The 21,567-nt window shown below is 51.8% G+C and overlaps 1 protein-coding gene across 9 annotated transcripts in view; it reads right to left on the minus strand.

Moving 5' to 3' along the window:
* Positions 1–21,567, minus strand: part of CAMKK2 (calcium/calmodulin dependent protein kinase kinase 2) — a 76,943-nt gene that overhangs the window by 17,926 nt on the left and 37,450 nt on the right. Inside the window, exons 8-17 of one of the 9 annotated variants that reach the window (XM_055237765.2) lie at positions 19,674–19,695; positions 19,442–19,530; positions 17,195–17,394; positions 16,574–16,627; positions 13,904–13,977; positions 13,730–13,817; positions 12,547–12,675; positions 9,088–9,188; positions 8,521–8,563; positions 1,634–2,491 (exon numbers count right to left, since the gene is read on the minus strand). In XM_055237765.2, the coding sequence (XP_055093740.1) occupies positions 2,426–2,491; positions 8,521–8,563; positions 9,088–9,188; positions 12,547–12,675; positions 13,730–13,817; positions 13,904–13,977; positions 16,574–16,627; positions 17,195–17,394; positions 19,442–19,530; positions 19,674–19,695 (866 nt within the window). In that variant the 3' untranslated portion in view covers positions 1,634–2,425. Of the gene's footprint in view, positions 1–1,633; positions 4,817–6,674; positions 8,080–8,520; positions 8,564–9,087; positions 9,189–12,546; positions 12,676–13,729; positions 13,818–13,903; positions 13,978–16,573; positions 16,628–17,194; positions 17,395–19,441; positions 19,531–19,673; positions 19,696–21,567 lie in introns of those variants that run through there. The other 8 variants (XM_055237768.2, XM_055237763.2, XM_055237771.2 and 5 more) reach the window with 8 other exon arrangements.

Here is a 21,567-nt window from a genome sequence, read left to right on the forward strand (position 1 = left end):
CTCCAAAGGATGCAGCACCAAGGCACCCTCTTGGAAGCAGAGAGCAGCCCTCACCAGATACCAAACCTGCCAGCACCTTGATCTGGAACTTCCTGGCCTCCAGAAATGTGAGAAATCAATTTTCGTTCCTTATAAATTACCCAGTCTTAGGTCCCTGTAACAGCAGCACAAAACAGACTTAAGGGCAATGGGTGTGTTTATGATCTTGCTCGTCAAGGAGTGATGGTCACTGGCTGTCTTCCGAAGTGGGGGAGATGCTGTTTAGCCTCCTCTTTTCTAAAACAAATGAGAAAGCAAGCCAGTGTTGGGGTGAGGGGTGGGTGTGTTTCTAGATGCCACGAACACCAGCAGGAGGCTGGGTGCGGCGACGCGTGCCTGTCATCCCGGCACTTCGGGAGGCTGAGGCAGGAGGATTACTTGGTCCAAGAGTTTGAGACCAGCCTGGGCAACATATAGTGAGACCTCATCCCTACAAATAATTTAAAAATTAGCCAGGCATGGTGGTGCACATCTGTAGTCCCAGCAACTCAGGAGGCTGAGGTGGGAGGACTGCTTGAGTCCAGGAGTTTGAGACCAGGCCTGGGCAATACAGTGAGATTCTGTCTCTATAAAAAATTTAAGAATTATCTGGGTGTGGGGGCTGCTGTGGTGGTGGGCCCCTGTGGTCCCAGCTACTTTGGAACCCAAAGTGGATGGATCACTTAAGCCTGAGAGGTGGAGGTTGCAGTGAGCCGAGACTGCCACTGCACTCCAGCCTGGGTGACAGAACGAGACCCTGTCTCAAAAAAGAAAAAAAGAAAACCAGAAGGGTTTTGCTGGCAAATTCTAACCCTTGGACAACTGACTTAACTTTTTGGAGCCTCACCTCACAGATGATGATCCATAAAACGGGGTTAATCCCTACCTCGTGGGGTAAAGTATCATGTGGCACACTAGGCCACAGTTCAGTGTGACTAAGACTGCTCGGGGGCTGCCCACCTGTCTGGCCTCCACCAGAATCTTGCAATTACCTGCCTGCGAAAGCCGTGCTGCTCAAACTTCAGCACGCAGACGAGTCACCTGGGGAGCAGGTTTAAGCCAAGTCTGGGCATCTGCATTTCTTTTTTTCTTTTAATTTTTGAGACAGGGTCTCGCCCTGTTGCCCAGGCTAGTGTGCAGTGGCATGATCACAGCTCACTGCAGCCTTGACCTCCAGGGCTCACGCAATCCCACCTGAGCCTCCCGAGTAGCTGTGGGACCATAGGCATGCACCACCACACTCGATTAATTTTGTAATTTTTTTTTTTTTTAGAGATGGGGTCTTGCCATGTTGTCCAGGCTGGTCTCGAACTCCTAGGCTCAAGCAATCCTCCCACCTTGGCCTCCCAAAGTGCTGGAATTGCAGGCGTGAGCCACCGTGCCCGGTTGGCACCTGTGTTTCTAACCCACTCACAGGTGACACTGGCACTGCTGGTCTGGGAGCCACACTGAGTACCGAGGTCCTAGGACATGCTCTAAATTAGAGATTTGCTGAATACATTAGCCTTGACTTGGGCGTCTGACCTCGCTGTCAGCCTGAGGAAGAAATACAGACATCAGGGCAGGCGGCCTAAATAAACAACCACCAATACAAACCTCCCGAAGAGGCCCAGGCTTGGCACCATTTTGCTGTCTGTTTATTTCAACTTTACAGAGACGCTTAAACATCTGTGGAAAAACACGAAAGGCTTATTTTTCTCTTAAGTTCATGTACTTTTTAGTGATAAATACACAGTATTTAACTTTATACACCTGGTAAAAGGAAAATGCATAGTAGAAAGGGTCGGGAATGAAACAGAAGCATCGGGCATTGAATCGATCACAGAGTAGAAAAGGCTGCAGTCCCCAGAAACTCGGCCTCCAGCTGGAGAGGGGAACCAGCGTACCATGAAACTTCCCTAGCACCTTGGAAGCAAGTGGAGGTCATGGTTCTTCCACTCGGCAACGTGAAGCTCCCCGCTGGAAGACAAGTGAGAGCGACAGGCCAGGCCTGTGTGTCCACCTGCACAGGCATTCTCCTTGTTCCAGAAAGGCTCTGAGGACGGAAGACCTGCCTCTCAGGAAAGGCCAGACCAGTGGGGAGAGGCCTCCGCAGCCCCAAGTGTCAACAGGGGCTCAATAAGGCTTTCTGGGAGCCACTGGAAGCTGGTGGGATGGAAGGGGGAGGTGGAAAAGGGCAGAGGAAATGGGAAGTGGATGGAGGGTTTGTGCTTCCTTCGAGGCCACAGGTGCAGGCCACAGGTTGCTTACACCAAATTGGTCCCACAGATGAGCTAGCAATGGAAGAAATTATGGGCGTCCTCTTTGCCCAGTGGAAGAGCTGCTCATAAGAGCACCTCCTTTCCTGACAGAGCTGGCTTTTGAAAAATCCATGTGCTCCAAGAGTGGCAGCTCAAATGCTTTGTGTTTACAGCCATCTTGGCTTATCCTTTTCATGTGGGGCAGGTCCTTTCCACAGCTTTCTTTGGTGTTTCTTCGTTAAAAGAAAAAAAAAAAAAAGTCATCAATGTGGGTCTCCCCCACCCCACTGCCCCACAGCTGGGTGCTGCCTGATTGCTGGCATTCCCTGGAAGAAATCTTAGATGGAAGTTTCCGTGGTGGGGAGAAATGGCATTGTCTGATGCAGCTGTGTAAACAAGAGAAGCCCTGCAGAAGCTCTGAGCACTGCCGCCCCCTGGGCCAGCCACCGGGCCAGGCCAGAGCCCACACAAGCAGGCTGGGCCTAAGACTAGGGACCCACTGGCTTTAACCTCTGCAAGGTGCTTATTGCAAACTAACCAAGCCCCATCTGGTGCCAGAAGGGGTGGAGCTATTGAGTCTTCTCCCCATAAATGTAAAGCCAGGAGGGCAAGAGGAAGTGCTGGGTTACAAAGACCCAGCAAGCAGGCCAGACGACCCTCTCTAGACTACCTGTCCTTTGCTCTTCAAAACCAGCATTCCCTAATTCTGAACTGCTTATAAGATAGCAAAACAAGTCTGGCTAAACTACAGTCTAGAGCTTAGGATCTATGGAAGCCAAGAAAGCCCAGGGCTCCATGAATGGGCTGGGCAGGGGCACGAGGCCTTGCCTTTGTCTGAGAAGTCCTCACACCACGGCTGATCAGATGGAAACGATGGGGAAGCAGAGTTTCCCGGTGCCATCTTTCCCCAGCCCAGATTCCACCAAGCGCTGGAAAGCAGAGCTGGGAATCTCCCAGGGTAGAGTCCTTCCAGGTTTCCTCCCCCTCAACTTCACACTCCCCTACCTGTGGCTCTGGAAGGAGTCACACTTGAACCTCAACCAAACTTCCCAATATCAGTTGGAAGTCAAAAAGATGAACCCTTTCTTTCTGGACTTTTAACTACAAAGGGGAACTTCCTGTGCCAAGCCCTGGTTTCCTCATACCCTGAGGAGTGCTATGGGTTTCAACAGTCTTCTCTAAAAGGGTGCCCCAAGGTTACTGTGTGGCGTCTAGGGAAGCTCAGATCCTCAGGATGATCATTTGTGTGTTGGACAGTGAAAGCATTTCCCACCTGGCCCTCCAGAAACTGGGTATTTCATCGACCACAACAATCAGCTAGGATTTAAAATGAAAACAAAACCTTAGCAGTCTTTAGAATATACAGGTTATGAACTAGCTAAGCTGCTAATATATACAGGCGGGCACAGGTTTCATCGGCTCTAATTCATCACATGCCTGAAGCCATGAAATGTATCCTGGAAGCTCTAAATAATTTCTGAACTACTGTGCTCCAGAGTTCACTCTAGTTAGAGACTTGAAAATCTTTTTTGTTTAATCTTAAGCCATGTAATGTACATGGAAGCATAGGATTTCACCCTGAAGTTTTTGTAATTTGACAAAGAGATTTACCAGAGCTCGGTCAACTATCTCAAAAACCCTGCTTTGAGCAGCTGTCATGAAGAAACACGTTCAGTCTTTCAGGAGAAATGCTGCCCCATCACAGCTGCTGAATACCCTTCCAGGCTTGGAAAATCCCCTTCCAGAAGCACTTATTAAATTTCAAGCCCTTTCTGTTTCCCTGACTACAATTCTACCCATACAAAATTTAAAAATCCTTCTTACAAATAAGTTGCATCAAAGCTCCCTGCAACTACTGAGGGCCAGCCCTGCTCTGACTCCTTGAGACCCCGGCTCTGGAAGGTACCGTGGTTTGGGGTTTGCACTAGGAGCCACATCTAGCCCCCTACTCCCTCTCAAATGCAGCAACCTCCTCCATGGCCTCAGACCGCCCGAGTTTTCTGCTCGCCTTTCCACAGTGTCAAACCCCACACACAGTCACTTGGTATATCTGACATGGTTCTGAAAATCACAATGAAGGATTTTTGGCATAAAAACGTTTTAAAAAGCAATTGTCCCAAAATGCACGTGGGTTTGGGTCTGCAACTCCTCACACCCGCCTGTCCAGCCAGCCAGCGGCCACGGTCGACGTCATGGAGTCAAGTCCTTTTTTTTTTTTTTTTTTTTGTCCCCTTTAAAACAACAAAGGAAAAAACAAATAACCAGAGATGACGATCGAGGCTCTACACACGTGCTGGGTTTCCGTAGGACATGCTGCTATGGAAACGCGGTGCAGCAGCCCCCCAGAGGCGACGCGGCGTGCATGCGAGGTCGAGCGATCCAGGCAGCTACTCGGGATCCATGGCCTCCTCCGGCCGCGGTGGATGCATGCGTGCGGGGGAGCCGGGGGCAGGGGCCCCGCAACTTTCCACGCAGGGACTGCCTCTCACAAGAGCACTTCCTCCTCCCCCACGGGGGGCGGGTTGGTGCCCTGGAGGTTGTCTTCGCTGCCTTGCTTCCTGCTCACCGAACAGAAAACCAACATTAAGGCTCTGAGAAATGCCAGCAAGGCCCTGAGCCAGCTGCTCCCACATCTGGGCCCCCTGCCCAAGTGGGCCGTCACGCACCCCCTGGAACGTGATCTACGTAACCCAGTCTTTGAGATCCTCTCCCTTTTTCCTTGCTCACATAAATTTTTCAAAGGAGACTTTGCACCCAACCCCTCTGCAAATGAAAGACCAGCATCGTTTGCCAAAAATAGCAAGGAACTGTACAACAGTTCCAAAACTATGTAACACCAAAATTCACTGCACAACTCCCAAGTAGAAGGCACCCCCCCACCCCACGGCGCCTGTCATACCAGGTTTTTAGGTACTTCGATCCCCCACTATGAGCTCTTACAGGGAAGGGACTGTGACGCTTGTCCTCAGTCACCAGATGTTGAGTTCCTTGTGTGGGGGGGTGATCAGAGCCTCCCCTGCCTGGCCTGGCACACAGCTGGCGCTCAAGAAAGGGCTGATGACAACTGCTCCAGGGATCCTCCCGCCTCAGCCCTCCTGCAGCCAGCCCTGAGGGAGAAGCACCTCTCACAGAAGAGGAGGCCCCTTCCTTCTTGGAAGTGGCAGGAGGAGAGCCCTTGTGTCCCCGAAGAGCCCAGGCTAGAGCCGCCGCTGTGACAGCGTGGATGGTGTGACAGGTGCGAGAGGAATGCCCGAGGGGCCTATCCCCTCACCACCATCACACAGCTCCCCTGTTCTTAGGGATGCTACTGGGCATGCCACATGGGTTACTATCCTTCCCCAATAACAATCCGTGTCTCCTATCCAGGAGGGAGACTGTCCTTACACAAGGGAAGAGGAAGCATGATGTCTGGCTTGCTATGTTTCTGATGGAGAATGCGGGTAAGGTCCCCGGGGAGGAGGGCGCTGTAACTAGACGTTAGGTCAGGCCCTCAGTCTCTGCCCTCGAAGTTGCCTGTTGGTAGGGGCTGGGTCTCACTGCACACGGCAGGCAGGCCTCCAGTCCAAGACCCCCAGTGCCTGAATCAGCTCTGTGAGCTCCCATGACCAAGGCATCCCACCTGCTGGTGGCTGAGGGCAGGGGATCCCAGGTGAGGGAAGGAAGGGGCAGTACAGCCCTTTGGGCCAGTCTCCATCTGCTGGTGTCTTGTTTGATCTCATTGAAAATAAGGCCGGGCGCAGTGGCTCATGCCTGTAATCCCAGTACTTTGGGGGGCCAAGGCAGGCGGATCACCTGAGGTCAGGAGTTCAAGACCAGCCTGGCCAACATGGTGAAACCCCCGTCTCTACTAAAAAATTACAAAAACTAGCTGGGCATGGTGTCACACGTCTGTAATCCCAGCTACTCAGGAAGCTGAGGCAGGAGAATCGCTTGAGCCTAGAAGGCAGAGGTTGCAGTGAGCCGAGATCACACCACTACACTCCAACACTCCAACCTGGGCGACAGAGCAAGACCCTGTCTCAAAAAAAAAAAAAAAAAAGAAAGAAAGAAAGAAAGTAAATAGAAGAGAAACCAACTGCAGGCTTGCTCACAGACAGGAGGCAGCCCCAGTTTGGCAGACCCTAAAATGGAGATTGAGAGGAGGAAGGCCAAAGAAAGGCCAGCCCGCTGGGTTTCCACTCCATCATCCGAGAGGCTCACACCCAAGGCTGGGCTGCTCAGGCATCTGTCTGGGCACAAGCTGGGGACTGTGTCCACCTTCTGAGGCTGCTGAAGACCGGTTCTGAAGGACTGCCATTTTCCCTGCTTTATGCTGGAGGGCAAGATTTCTCTCAAAAGCATAAATAATTCCCAAACAGGTGTTCCTCCTAGATTACCATACAAGCCCTGATTCCCACGGGATGGGTGGCCAATCCATTTCTTTTTCTTTTTTTTTTTTTTTTTTTTTGAGATGGAGTCTCGCTCTGTCACCCAGGCTGGAGTGCAGTGGTGCAATCTTGGCTCACTGCAAGCTCCGCCTCCCGGGTTCACACCATTCTTCTGCCTCAGCCTCCCGAGTAGCTGGGACTACAGGCGCCCGCCACCACGCCTCGCTAATTTTTTTGTATTTTTAGTAGAGATGGGGTTTCACTGTGTTAGCCAGGATGGTCTCGATCTCCTGACCTCGTGATTCGTCTGCCTCGGCCTCCCAAAGCACTGGGATTACAGGCATGAGCCACCGTGCCCAGCCTTTTTTTTTTTTTGAGACAGATTTTCGCTCTCGTTGCCCAGGCTGGAGTGCAATGATGCGATCTCAGCTCACTGCAACTTCCACCTCCTGGGTTCAAACGATTCTCCTGCCTCACCTCCCGAGTAGCTGGGACTACAAGTGCGCGCCACCATGCCCCGCTAATTTTTGTATTTTTAGTAGAGACGGGGTTTCACCATATTGGCCAGGCTGGTCTCAAACTCCTGATCTCATGATCCACCTGCCTCGGCCTCCCAAAGTGCTGGGATTACAGGCGTGAGCCACTGCACCCAGCCTGCTGGTCAATCCATTTCATCTCATAAGCCAACTCCTAACACTTGTACACGAATGTTCATAGCATCAGTCTTCATTCGATAGCCAAAAGATGGAGACAAGTCCATCCACAGAGGAATGGATGAACAAAGTGAGGTGCATCCATACAATGGAATATTATTTGGCTGCAAAAAGGAATGAAGCACTAGTACATGTAGAGCATGGAGGAACCTTGAAAACATCATGCTGAAAGAAGCCAGGCACAGAAGGCCACGTAGTGTATGACGCCATTTATACGAAACGTCCAGAATAGGCAAATCCATAGAAAACTAAAAGATGAGTGGTTACTGCGTGGGGGACTTGGATGGGAACAGCTAAGGAGTGTAGGGTGTCTTCTCGGGCTGATGAAAATGTCGTAAAGTTGATGGTGGTGATGGCTGCAGAAGTCTGTATTAGGAACCACTGAATCATACACTTCCCATGGGTGAATTACATGGTATGTGAATTGTACCTCAATAAAGCTATTTTTAAGAAACAGAAGTGACTGCCTGGAAATCCCACCAAGTCAGGTGGCCACGACGGGCTCAGTGGGAAGGGCAGTGGGGTCCCCACCCACCACAGCACCTGCAGCAGGGGTGCCCAGCAGGTTCTCCCAGTCTCATAAGGACACAAAGCCTCATCTGTCCTGGGAGGTTCTGGTCACCTGGGCTGGGTATGTGTATGAAGGAAGAGTGGCTGACAGCAAGAAGGTCTGCATCCACTCGGGTGAGGGAACTCTTACGTTACTTTGCAACAGGCAGGAAGGGGACTTATTTTCTAGGTCTAAGCACATCAAAGAAAGAGAAGTGGAAGCTGGAGAGCCCCTAGCGAAGAGCCACACAGTGCAGCATGCCTGACCTACGCGCTGACCACGCGGACTCGGGGGCACCCACGGGCCCCGTGACAGAGCTTCGACGCCATTGACGTGCACTGAGAAGACATGGGTGCCACACAGGATCTTCAGACCTGGGTGCATTCTCAGGCATTCCAGCTGGAGCGCCATGCACCCGCAGCCCCAGCCCACATGCACGACCCACCATCAGGTCCAAGCCCCCGAGGCCCCTCGTTCTGATACTGGGTCTGGAGGCCCGTGGTGAGCCAGGCCACAGCAGCCCAGGCTGGAAGGAGCATCTGCCTGGGTGGGGATGCCCCCGTGCTCTGCAGCTGCCCACCCACCCCGCTCAGGCCCCAGCAGAGGCTACGGCACAGGCAGGCGGTCGTTACCTTGAGCTCAGACAGGGACTCACATTCCCTGGTTGGTTTTTTGCTGGAATCACCAGAGGGAGGGAAAAGGGAAGTGAGAAGGGACCATTGGGATCCACGGGATGGCCGTTCCCCCACCCAGAGACACTCAGACCCCAAACACCAGCTTCATAGAGCTGGAGCCAGGGTGGCGTTGACAGCAGATGAGTGGACACCTCTCTGCATGGACACACAGGGTCCTGAGTGAGGCCACACTGCTCGCCCAGCACAGAGCCTCAAACCTCCCCGTCAGGCACTCACGCTCATGGGCCACAAAAGTGCTTTTCTTCTGACTGACCAAGAGCCCCCCAGCTACAGTGCAAGTCCCCGAGAAAGGTAAACTTCAGGTGGATTAACTGTCAGCAAAAGGAGGTGGGCTGAGCCCAGGTTGGGGTGCTGACTGTCCCAGTGCACCAGGTGGGTTTCATCTGAGTCTCTCCAGATGGCACCACTTCAGGGAGGACCTGTGCAGAGTGGTCTGGGCAGGGCTGCCCCAAGCTCAGCCTCCAGCCACCACTCCCCAACCCAAGAAGGCAGGCGGCCACTCACGTGAGCAGGTTTCCAGGCGCTGACAGTGTGCGTTCCTCCCGCCGGCTGCCCTCGAATGGGTTCCCAAAGGAGCGTTTACGTATCATGGTCTTCACCAGGATCTGAAGAGGGAGAAAAGAGGAGGTGGCAGGCAACTGCTTGGCCAGGTGGGGGCAATTCCGGGCAACATCCTCCCTCTTCTTTCTCCCCAGCCCCTGCCAGCTCCCAGGGCTGGTGGCCGATGGCAGACTTTGAGAGAAACTGGGCGGCACCACCCGCAACCAACCCCCGCCGAAAGAATCCTCTGGGAAAAGGTGCTGTCCTGCACCACACCCTCAGCCACTACTCAGCGTCTCTCCCAGGCCTCCCTGCTTTCCACCTCCCTCCCTCCCATCCCTTCCAAAACCCAGATCTGGTCCCCTCACTCCCTGACTCAGAATCCCCACCCAGAGGGGTCTGGAACTTGGGCTGTCGTCAGCCAGAGAGTCCCGGAAAGTTCTGGAGCAAGGACGTGAACCAGTCACTCTTGGTGATGCTCTTGGCTGCCATTTCCCATGAAGGGAATGGCCTGCGGGCCCCATAAGAGTCACTGGGCCCCTCACCCCACCCCAACCAAGGCACGGTGCCCCTTCAAGCTGTTTCGGGAATTCACGGAGCTTCTGACTTTTTAAGCATTTGCTGCTAACAAGAAAAATAAGTGTTTAAGAAACACTGATTTACCAAAAGATGCAAACACCCAAATGCCCATCAAATGAAGAAGATAAACTCAAAGCGGTCTGTCCGTGCAATGGAACATGATTCAGCCATAAGGAGTGAAGCACTGATCCATGCTACAACACGAACGGACCCTGAAAACCTTCTGCCACGTCAAAGAAGCCAGGCCCAAAAGGCCTCAGAGTGTAGGATTCCCCCAGAATACACAAATCTATAGACACAGAGGGCAGGTGAGTGGGTGCCCAGGGCTGGGGGAAGGCGAATGGAGAGTCATTGCTGATGGGCGGGGGTGTGAAGTAATGAAAATGTTCAGAACTACTGAGGGGATAATTGCATGTCACTGTGAATGTCCCAAATGCCACTAAATTATTCACTTTAATTTTATGTTATGTGAATTCTACCTCAATTTAAAAGAAGGAGCAGGGGGTGGGGGCAGGCGTGGTGGCTCATGCCTGTAATACCAGCACTTTGGGAGGCTGAGGCAGGTGGATCACCTGAGGTCAGGAGTTTGAGACCAGCCTGGCCAGCATGGAGAAACCCCATCTCCACTAAAAATACAAAAATTAGCTGGGCGTGGTGGTGGGCACCTGTCATCCCAGCTACACGGGAGGCTGAGGCAGAAGAATTGCTTGAACCTGGGAGGCGGAGGTTGCAGTGAGCCCAGACCACACCACTGCCCTCCAGCCTGGGCAACAAGAGCAAAACTCCGTCTTAAAAAAAAAAAAAAAAGAGAGAGATGAAGGCCTCTTCCCCTACTGAGATTCTTACAGTCAGTCACTGGGACATGCCAGCCCCTCTTTCCTCTGAGTCTGGGCAGGCGTCATTCCCCAGGTGAGCCCACCCTGCCGCCTCCCCTGTGGTCTTGTCAACCCAGAGCAGGAGCTCCTCCTCTGTGAAGCCCCAGCCCTTTCATCTCTCTGCACTGGCCTCTGACCACACAGAAGGCTGATTCTTCCCAGGTCCATCTTTCTTATAAGGCCAGGAGCCCCTCCCCCAGCCTCCCAGCCCCCCACCCCTGAGAGCAAGCACGGGGCTGAGCTCATCTTTGACACCTGTGCCTGGCACATGCTGGCTGCTCTGTGAGTGTTTGCTAAATGATGAACACATGCAGGGGGCCTGGACCTTGCCATCTTGTCCCAAGTCAGACCACTTCCCAGTATCTACCCGCCCATCCCTGCTCCAGCTGCCCTGGTTCAAACCCTGATTCAAACCCATGCTCTTGGAGTAAAGATGTAAAACCTCGCCACACCCTCCCTCCACCTTCCCACCCAGTGTGTGTTAGCCCCTCCGCCCTCTCTCGGCGGAGTTAACACCCTACCATCCTCTCGGTGTCTATCCACTTCTTCCCAGTGGGGCCAAGTGTGCCTCCATTAGGGGCATGTCCTGCAGTCCCTCTACTGCACTGTACGTACATTGTTGGTTTGACCAGCATCTGCCTCTCAAGCATGGCAGAGGCCATGGGGGTTTTGCTCATCACTCCACCCAGCCCCTGCTCCCAGCACAGGCCTGAGAAACCACTTGGTGTTCAACAAGTGTTTCCCGAATAATGAATGCCTACTCCAGACCTCCAGGGCCAGACGCTTTCTCCCAAGAACCTGCCCCTGAGACCCGGGAAGGGCAACTGATTCAGGACTAGAACCTCCTGAGCCTGGAACAGAGTAACCCATGGTGTGTGCAGAGTCCGACGCCAGCTGCCTCCTCGCCTGCGGGCACAGGGGGTGGGAGGGTGGCTGAGGAAGGGTGAGTGGGTGTGGCTGAGTCTTCAACAGTGAAGGTCATGCGCAGCCCTGGGTGGCGAAAGAGTGGAGGAAGATGTGCATGGATGCCCCAGCCAGGGCTCAGCTTTGGGAGGAGGAGATAGGAAGTGTGTGGGGAAGCAAGGAGGAGAGGTGCAAAGCTGGAGGAGCAAGAGCAGCATCTGGGCTCCTACAGGGGCAATCTTTCACAGCTGGACCTTCTGTGCCTTTCCAGCCAGTCTCAAGGGTCCCTCCCAGAGCCCAGGGGCCTGCCAGCCCACTGGGACTAGTGCTGGCCAACTGCAGCCAGGCCTTTTGAGGTGGCTGTGGTGGGACAGCCTGCTGGTCTCTGTCCCCAAGCCTGCTGCCTGGAACCTGGATCCCTGGGACTCCTGGTCTCCCTCTTGGAGCTAACTGCCCTCCTGGACAGGGACTTGGTCAGTGGCGATTCCCAGAGCCTCCAAGGTTAGGCCTGATGACTCTACATTCTGGCTCCTTCTTCCTGGGTCAGGATCCAAATTCAAGGCCATAAAAGGGGACCTGCTGGCTCCTAAGCAAAATCTCACTCTCAGGAGATGGGCAGAACTTTCTGAGCACGTGCGTGGAAGTCCCTGCCCCTATCCCTGGTGGCTGCCCACACAGCAGGGATATGAGATGTGCTACGCCATCCACCCTGGAGCCTAAAATTCCAGCTAAGCGGGAATCTTGGCTTAGAGACCTCGGCTCCGGCTCCCAACCCTTGCCCCTGCCTGATACTTCTCCTAGTTCCTCTCCCCTGATGAGCTCTGAAAGCAGGAATTCCAGAGGGAGAATCTCCCCCTCCCTATGGTAACACGGAACCTGGCTCAGAAGATGCAGGGGTCACCTGGCCTGATACGTGACCGAGGCCCTGAGGCCAGCAGCTGTGGGTTAGGGGCGGCCCCCGGACATCTCCTGACTCCCAGGCACCCGCCTGTGTCTGGCCTGTCCTGGCCAGGCCTCGCCTCAGGCTCCTGGGTCCCTGCTCTGGGTCGGGGTCCATCCACCTTACCACGGTCGCCAGGCTGGGAATGTGTTTGACTGAGTTCTCAACCTCCTCTTCGGTCACTTCGACCAGCGTGCAGTTCTCATCCTCCGACGGCAACGGCTCCGCCCCATGCCTCGTGACCCAGGGGTGCAGCTTCAACGAACGACAGGAGGGGTGAGGGGCAGGTGAGGCTGGCTCCCGGAGGGCCCTGCCAGCGAACGGAGCCACGAGGGCATGCAGGAGGGAGAGGCGAGGGCCTGTGGTCAGGCATGCAGAACAGATGGCAAGCAGAGGGCGGGGTGAGCGAAGGGGCGGAAACGTGAAGACGGAGAGACAGGACGGGAGGAGCTACGAGGATGAAGTGGGAGTGGGGCAATTCTCCACTCGACCCAGGTCTTGGCCGAAGTGATGGGAATTTGGCATCTGCCTTGCCTGGCTGCCCAAGGAGCATCTACCACTCCTCAGCCACAATCCCTGACACCTGGGAGGCTCAGCGCACAGCAGGCAGCATTCTCCCCATCTCACAGCAGGAGAGAGAGGCTTGGAGGCATGATGGGACCAGCTGGCAGGACACGACCAGGAGAGGACCCAGGCAGGGGTCTGCCCCCTGGGGTCCAAGCCCCAATCCATGACTTTTTGGGCTGCCTTCTGTTAAGACCTTCAAATGCCAATTAGCTAGCTGCCTAGGAGGTCCCAGGGCAAATCTCTAGATTTCTTAAAGGGCCAGATATATGTGTGTGGCCTTAGTGGAGATGTGTAGGCGAATACACTTTCCTAAAAGTGCTTTCTGCAAGAGGGTGGGATTCAGCAGGCTGGGGAGGTCGAATTGCTCATTAACTTCCTCCCATCCTCACTGCAGTTTCTCAAAGGGACTGGCCTCTGGAAAGGACCTGAGCTCTGGGAGCAGGGTGTGGAGCACGGAGGCCCCATGCTGGTCTGCAGAGGGTGGATCCCATCAGCCCACGCCAATCGGAGCAAGTGCAGGCTGGCGGGTCATAGATCCCACTCCCACAATCACAGTGCACACAACGCCCAAATCTTCCTCCCCCGCCCTCAACAGCCCCCAGCAGCTCAGAGGCCCTGGGGCATGGGAGAACAGCGGTGCCAAGGAGGGTGCGGCGCTGTGGACACATGGGTGTGGGGTCTGGCTGAGGCAGGGCTGAGCCAAACAATTCCAAGCATGGGGCACAGGGCGAGCCAAGGGTACCTTGATTTCTGGCACCACGATCCTCGACTCGGGGTTCTTGTCCAGCATACGGGTGATCAGGTCCTTCAAGTCCTCAGCTATGTCGGGCCTGGGGATGGAGAGGCATCAGGGTGGGAGACATGGGACCGCCAAGAACTCGGACAGGAGAGATGCTGGACGGCGGGAGATACTCACTGGTCTGGAAATTCCAGGGCCTGACTCTTGATCTTACTGTGTAAACACATAATCCGCTCGTCCATGAATGGGCACTGCAAAGAGGCCAGGGACAGAGTGGCGGTCAATGGCGGCCACATCTGCCCTTCGAAGGCCACCTGTGCTGTGCCACTCCACATAGGATACAGCAGAGAAATCAACAATCGCGGCCCAGGCTAGGGGGCAAGCAGCTCCCATTCTCCCCGAGAATGGCCCAGACACAGGGGTGTGGGGCCTGGCCGATGCATGGCGGAGCCAGGAATGGCCCTCTCGAAGGGCTAGAGCCTTTCCCAAGCACACTGCAGCCTCCCTATGTAGCTGGGCCTCAGTTTACCTCCTTACACCAAAGCAAACACTGCTCGTCACCCACTTGCCAGGTGAACAACAGGAGCAATAAGAATAACACAAAAGACTGTGGCAGCGGCAGTGATTTTCAAGGGCTTAGCCTGGACCACGCCACACCCTGCCCTGAGGTTTTCATTCACTGTTGCGCATCCCTGGAATGTTCTTTCCACCAACATCTACGTGGTTGGTCTCTCCCACCATGCAGGTGTCTGACTAAAGTTCACCTTCTCAGGGAGGCCTTCCTGAAGCCCTGTCTAAAACAGACAACCCCCAATGCCGCCACCGCTCACATCACTCCTCATCGTAGCACTTATCCCTGACGTTATCGTACAGATTTGTTTATTGCTTAACCCCTCCCACGGGAATGTTAGCTCCGAGAAAGCAGGGATTTCTGTCTGTCTTGCTCACTGCGGACTCTCCCGTGCCTAGGAGCGTTCCTGCACAAAGTAAGGGCTCAATAAATATCTGCTGAATTAATGGATACTTGAATTATTTCTGTCAATCCTCTCAGAAGCCATCAGAAATAATAAGCAGTATTCTCACTTTACAGAAGAGAAAAACAGAAGTTCAGAGAAATAACGTGTCCCAGGAAGTACGAAGAGGGATTTAAGCCTAGATTCAGCTGACTCCGAAGCCTATTTTTGCACCACCTTCTGGGTGACAAATCGATGCTTTCACCCAGCCGAGGGCCTGACTCAAGAGTGGCTCGGTCATGTGTGCTGGAAAAGGAATCTTTACATGGGCACTGAAAATGTTGGAGAAGGGGGCAGAGAGGTACCTGAACCACCCCTATCTAAGGAAAACGATTTCATTAAGAGCAGTGACTTGAGCTCTAGCTAATCACTGCCTTCTAAGGCATTTGGAAGGAAGAGCGGAGATGGTGGTAACTTACTCTGAAATATATTAAGAAACCAGATGGACTGAGGGATGGGTAAGGAATGAACAGACAAGCACAGGAAAAGGTTAATATAGTAGAATCCGGGTGGTGGGTATGTGGGTGTTCACTGGACAGTTCTTCCAGCTTTGCTACACGATTGAAAAATTTTCTAATCAAATATTGAGAGGCAATCGTTGTAAACTCCTTTACTTCTTCACGGGACCAGTTTCTTAGGCTTTCCTCAATAAGAATACAAGCTCAGGAAAGGGAAAAATCCACGTTTTTATTGCTCACATAATCAAATTGAACTTCAGAGTTAAAACGAGAGGGCCAAGCGTGGTGGCTCATGCCTGTAATCCCAAATGCTGGGAGGCCCAGGCTGGCAGATCATTTGAGGTCAGGAGTTTGAGACCAGTCTGACAAACATGGCAAAACGCCATCTCTACAAAAATGCAAAAATTAGCCGGTGTGGTGGCTGGCATCAGGAGGCTGAGGCAGAAGAATGGCTTGAACCCGGGAGGCGGAGGTTGCAATGAGCTGAGATTGCACCACTACACTCCAGCCTGGGTGACAGAGCAAGACTCCATCTCAAAAAAAAAAAAAAAAAAAAAATAGAGAGAGAAACCCCTAGATATCAATAATAACAAAATAACAACAACAGGAAAGCCCAAACAGCACTCCCTAAATCAATAATGGTAAACAGCTTTTAACTTCCATTCCAATGCTACCCCTCTGACAAAAGCTTCTAGGAATACCCTGATGGAAAGAACATCAGAGCAGTATCAGGCTCAGGAGGAACGAGTACAGTTATTGATTAGTAATGTCTGTCTTGGGCTCAGAAATGGGAGAGGTGGCAGAACTGCTGTCCTTGCCCTAAATTTATCAACTATTTATAAACTCTAGAGCCTCTGCCAATCCTTCTGTTTTAACAGATCATTTTTTCATAGATATGATTATGACATACATACACATGTACATTTAGGAAGGCATCCTTTTTCACATTGAGATCTAGGTGCAGAAATAAAATAACTCTTGTTTTATTTTTTGAGATGGAGTCTCACTCTTGTTGCCCGGGCTGGAATACAATGGTGCAATCTCAGCTCACTGCAACCTCCACCTCCCGGGTTCAGGCGATTCTCCTGCCTCAGCCTCCTGAGTAGCTGGAACTATAGGCATGCGCCACCATGCCCGGCTAATTTTTTGTATTTTTAGTAAAGACAGGGTTTCACCATGTTGGCCAGGCTGGTCTCCAACTCCTAACCTCAGGTGATCCGCCTGCCTCGGCCTTCCAAAGTGCTGGGATTACAGGCATGAGCCACCATGCCCAGCCTAAAATAACTCTTAAGTAAGTACTGTCTCCTGGCAAGGGTGACTATTAACCCAGGGGCCACCCAGCAGCACTGAGGGGACAGGATACCCCACCCTCTTACCTGGCCAAAGACAAAGCAGTATAGTGTCACGCCCATGGCCCAAACATCCAAGGCCTGCAAGAAGAAGAGCTTAGTGTGAGGGCACAAGGGGCGGTCCAGCCTCCAATCCTCCAGCTTTCCTTTGGGAAGCCACCTCTTGACTCTCAGCCCTTGGAATTGGGGCAGGACCAATCCTGTCTCCTAGGCTCTGGGGCAGGCACAGGATCCAAGCCAGGCCAATGAGAGCACCACTACCCCCAGCCACAGTGATTGGTTCAAGCATGGGCACATGACCCATGTTGGGCCAATCAGAGCCAACCCCAGGGTTTTCATAGGAGCTATCTGAATAGCTCCTCTGAAGGAATGCTCTTGCCACTGAGGTTGGCAAATGATAGAAAGTAACCTGGTCCCTGCGTGCCTGACCCGCCTGTGGAAGAAACCAAACAAGAAAAACAACTGAAAGATGGCAAGAGATGGTTTCTGTTTGAGTCCCTGGATCTAGCCAAGCCTGAAGCCTACCCCTCAGTATCTTGATCCAGTGGATTCACTGTTTAAGCCTGTGTGCATTGGGTTTCTGCAGCTTACAATCCAAAAGACACTAACACAGGCAGAACTCTGTGGCTGAGGCAGGCCTAAGCTTACCTTCCCAGAGAAGATCTTGCAGGTCTCAGAGAGCGACTCGGGCGCCATGAAGGCAGGCGTGCCCACGGTGTTGGAGAGGAGCGCGTCACTGCCCTTGAATTCATTGCTCACACCGAAGTCAGCAATCTTGATGTGCCCATCTTCTCCGACCAGGAGGTTGGAAGGTTTGATGTCACGGTGGATGATCTTCTGGTAGTGTACTGGGGAGGCGTAGACAGCAGGTGAGAGACGGGGGCAGGAAAACCGGGTGAGCACCTCTATGCGGCCACATGGCCTGGAGACACAGGCATGGCACCGTCTGGTGCCTTGTCTCCCACAGCCCCAGGCCTTTTCCAACCTTCCGCTCCCCAAACCCGCTGGGCACTGACATGCTCTAAAAGATGAGAAGAAAAGTGTCTTCAAGGAAGTCCCAGCCCACCATCACCCCACCCCTTCTCCACAGTGACACATAAAACACTGCCAATAGCAATTTGTAATCGCCTGTTATTTATTAAGTCACAAGTGACAGTGCATGGAAAGTTTTTGCTGGGCTTGACTCGCAGCTAGGAGCAAAACTGACAGTGAAACATAGTTTCATTCACCAACAGCCAATACTCAACTGATTTACCAAATCGACAATGACCTGAGCGTGCCGATTTGAAATGTGAACCACACACAGAACTGGGGGCTTGGCTAACTCCTCCTGGCTGGATATCAGCCCATGGTACAGGACAGTTCTACAGCCTGGAAGACCCAACTGCCATTTCTGGGGTGATGATGATGATGAAGATGATTTCAGTAAAAGCAGCAGCACAGCACCAAGTGAGGGGCAGAGCACCAAGTGAGGGGCCTGGCCCTGCGTTGTGTTTGACATTCACATTTTACATTTAATTAAACCTCACAATTAAACCTGTCACATCCTATGTGACAGGCAGGGATAAGAGATAATGTGGTGGCCGGGTGCGGTGGCTCACGCCTGTCATCCCAGCACTTTGGGAGGCCAAGGCAGGCAGATCACCTGAGGTCAGGAGTTCAAGACCAGCCTGGCCAACATAGCGAAACCCCATCTCTATGAAAAATACAAAAATTAGCCGGGCATGGTGGCATACACCTGTAATCTCAGCTACTTGGGAGGCTGAGACATGAGAATTGCTTGAACTCAGGAGGCAGAGGTTGCAGTGACCTGAGATAGCACCATTGCACTCCAGCCTGGGCGACAGAGCAAGAATCTCAAAGAAAAAAAAGAGCTAAGATGTTTAACAAGCAGAAGCAGAAAGGACACCTGCCAATCAAACCACTGATGCGTACTGGCTGATCTCAGCCCTGGTGAGAGATCTGTTATCCCCGTTTTACAGATAAGGAAGCTAAGGTTCCAGGAGGTTAACAGGACCCTGATCCCAGGGTCACTGGGAGGAATAAGAAACAAAAAAAATAGAGCCCCAAACAGTGCCTAGTGCACATAGAAAGTGCTAAATAGTCACTATTGCTACTGCTCTTCATTTTGCCAAGTGGCAGGAAGAAGGGTTTTGGCTCGTCTGGGCCATGGCCATAGGGTGGCTCTCTGCAGCTGGCCCTGATTGTGCATTTCACACAATTCTGTTTCCCACTATGATGGTTAATATTGAGTGTCAACTTGATTGGACTGAAGGATACAAAGTATTAATCCTGGGTGTGTCTGTGTGAGTGTTGCCAAAGGAGATTAACATTTGAGTCAGTGGGCTGGGGAAGGCAGACCCACAATCTAATCAGCTGCTAGCAAATATAAAGCAGGCAGAAAAACGTGAAAGGTGAGACTGGCCTAGTCTCCCAGCCTATGTCTTTTTCCTATCTGGATGCTTCCTGCCCTCAAACATCAGACTCCAAGTTCTTCAGTTTTGAGAGTTAGATGGGCACTCCTTGCTCCTCAAGCTTGCAGACAGCCTATTGTGGGACCTTGTGATCATGTAAGTTAATACTTAATAAACTCCCTTTTATATATATATAACATAGATATATATTATATCTATGTTATATATATAACATATGTTATATATATGTTATATATATTATATATAACATATGTTATATATAATATATATAATATATGTTATATATATATTATATATATATATATATATATCTCCTATTAGTTCTGTCCCTCTAGAGAACCCCAATCCACCCGCCCACCTCCCTGTGCTCCAGGAAGAAAATAAGACACTTTCTATTTGCACCCACGCTCAGAATGCTAACTACCCACTGGGTGAGAGCCCTCCCGCAGGCCCTGCTTACAGTACTCGATGCCTTTGATCAGATCCTGGAAGTAGAAACGGGCCTGGTCTTCAGATAGTGGTTTGAGGGTGGGCACTTCCATCACGGGCCTGAAAGGTCGACACTTGTGTGAAACACAAACCGACCCGCCCAGCCCTTGCCCTCTCTATGAGCAGAGCCCAGTGGCACCTCACTCAGCTATGCAGCTAGAGAAGCTTCTCGCATCACCCCTGCCGGGAGCTGGGACACTCACCCTTGGTTGACCAGTTCGAACACTATAGGGAAGAAAAGGGAGTGAAACTGTTACATGGGAAACTGAACATCCATCTCTCTCTGTGTCCTCCCCACCTCCCAACCACCTCCAGAAACACCAAGAAAGACAGAAACTAGTATTAGAGCTGGGGAGAGGAACAGTCCACTGAACCAAGCTGGCCAAGGTCCTGCTTTGCTAAATTTCCATCAGAAGGCAAAGAACTAGGGATTTCTGACGTCCCCAGGCCCACAGTCTGGCTTGACTTCCAGTGCTCAAATGGGCCCAGGATCCACTGGTCAAAGAAAACAAGGCAGGGGACTGGGCATGGTGGCTCACGCCAGTGTAATCCCAGCACTTTGGGAGGCCGAGGTGGGCGAATCACCTGAGGTCAAGAGCTCAAGACCAGCCTGGCCAACATGGCAAAACCCTATCTCTACTAAAAATACAAAAATCAGCCAGGCATGATGGCAGGTGCCTGTAATCCCAGCTACTTGGGAGACTAAGGCACAAGAATCACTTGAACCTGGACAGTGGAGGTTGCGGTGAGCCAAGATTGCACCACTGCACTCTAGCCTGGGCAACAGAGCAAGACTGTCTCAAAAAAAAATTTTTTTTGAGATGAAATTTACGTAACATAAAATTACCCATTTTAAAGCATGTAATTGAGTGGCATTTAGTATATTCACAATGTTGGGCAATCATCACAACTATCTAGTTCCAGAACATTCTCATCACCTCAAGAAAACCTCATACCCATTAGCAGTCACTCCCCATTCTTCCCTCCCTCAATCCCCTGGCCACCACCAAGCTGTTTCCTGTCTCTATAGATTTGCCTGTTCTGGACATTTCATATAAACGGAATTGTACACTATGTGGCCTTTTGTGTCTGGCTTCTTTGACTTATCATCATTAGCACGTTTTTGAGGTTCATCCACACTGGTGCATGGATCAGTGCTTCATTCCCTTTAATGGCTGAATAATATTCCATTGTATGAATAGACCACATTTTCTTTGTCCATTCATCTGTTGAGGGGCATATGGACTGTTTCTACTTTTTGGCTGTTGGGAAGTGCCGCAATGAACATTCGTGTACATGGATATGTCCGTGTGTGGATATCTGTTTTCGGTTCTTTTGGGTATATACCTAGGAGTGGAATTGCTGGGTCACATGGTATAGTTATTTATTTTGATTCTGCTATGACAAGCATAAATGGGAATACAAGGCTGTACTTTAGGAAGTAAAAAAAAAAGAGCACCGTCGATTTCAAAATCCAGTGGAGGATGACTCTGGGGTTGCTTGTTGTTCTGGAATCATATACCCACGATGAGACGAGCATGTAACAGAAACCAGAGGGGATACCCCATTTTCCATGATGGGATTATTATGCATTGCATGCCGGTATTAAAACATCTCGTGTAACCTACGACTACATCCACCTACCATGTATCCACAAAAACTAAAAAAACTTTTTTTTTTTTTTGAAATGGAGTCTTGCTCTGTTGTCCAGGCTGGAGTGCAGTGGCACGATCTTGGCTCACTGCAACCTCTGCCTCCTGGGTTAAAGCAATTCTTCTGCCTCAGCCTCCCGAGTAGCTGGGACTACAGGCGCCTGCCACCACACCGGCTAATTTTTTGTATTTTTAGTAAAGATGGGGTTTCACCATATTGGTCAGGCTGGTCTCGAATTTCTGACATCAGGTGATCCACCCACCTCGGCCTCCCAAAGTGCTGGGATTACAGGCAAAAAAATTTTTTTTAAATGAAACCAAAGGGTTGTTTCAAAGCTCTCCAAGGGCTGAGGTGGCCAAGGGGAACAGGGAAGCTACTCAGACAAAAAGAAGGCTTAAAGGTTCTGATCAGGAAAAGAACTGAACTCTCCCAGGCATTCCCCAT

This window comes from Symphalangus syndactylus, chromosome 13 (assembly GCF_028878055.3).
Source record: "Symphalangus syndactylus isolate Jambi chromosome 13, NHGRI_mSymSyn1-v2.1_pri, whole genome shotgun sequence".
Lineage (NCBI taxonomy): Eukaryota > Metazoa > Chordata > Mammalia > Primates > Hylobatidae > Symphalangus > Symphalangus syndactylus.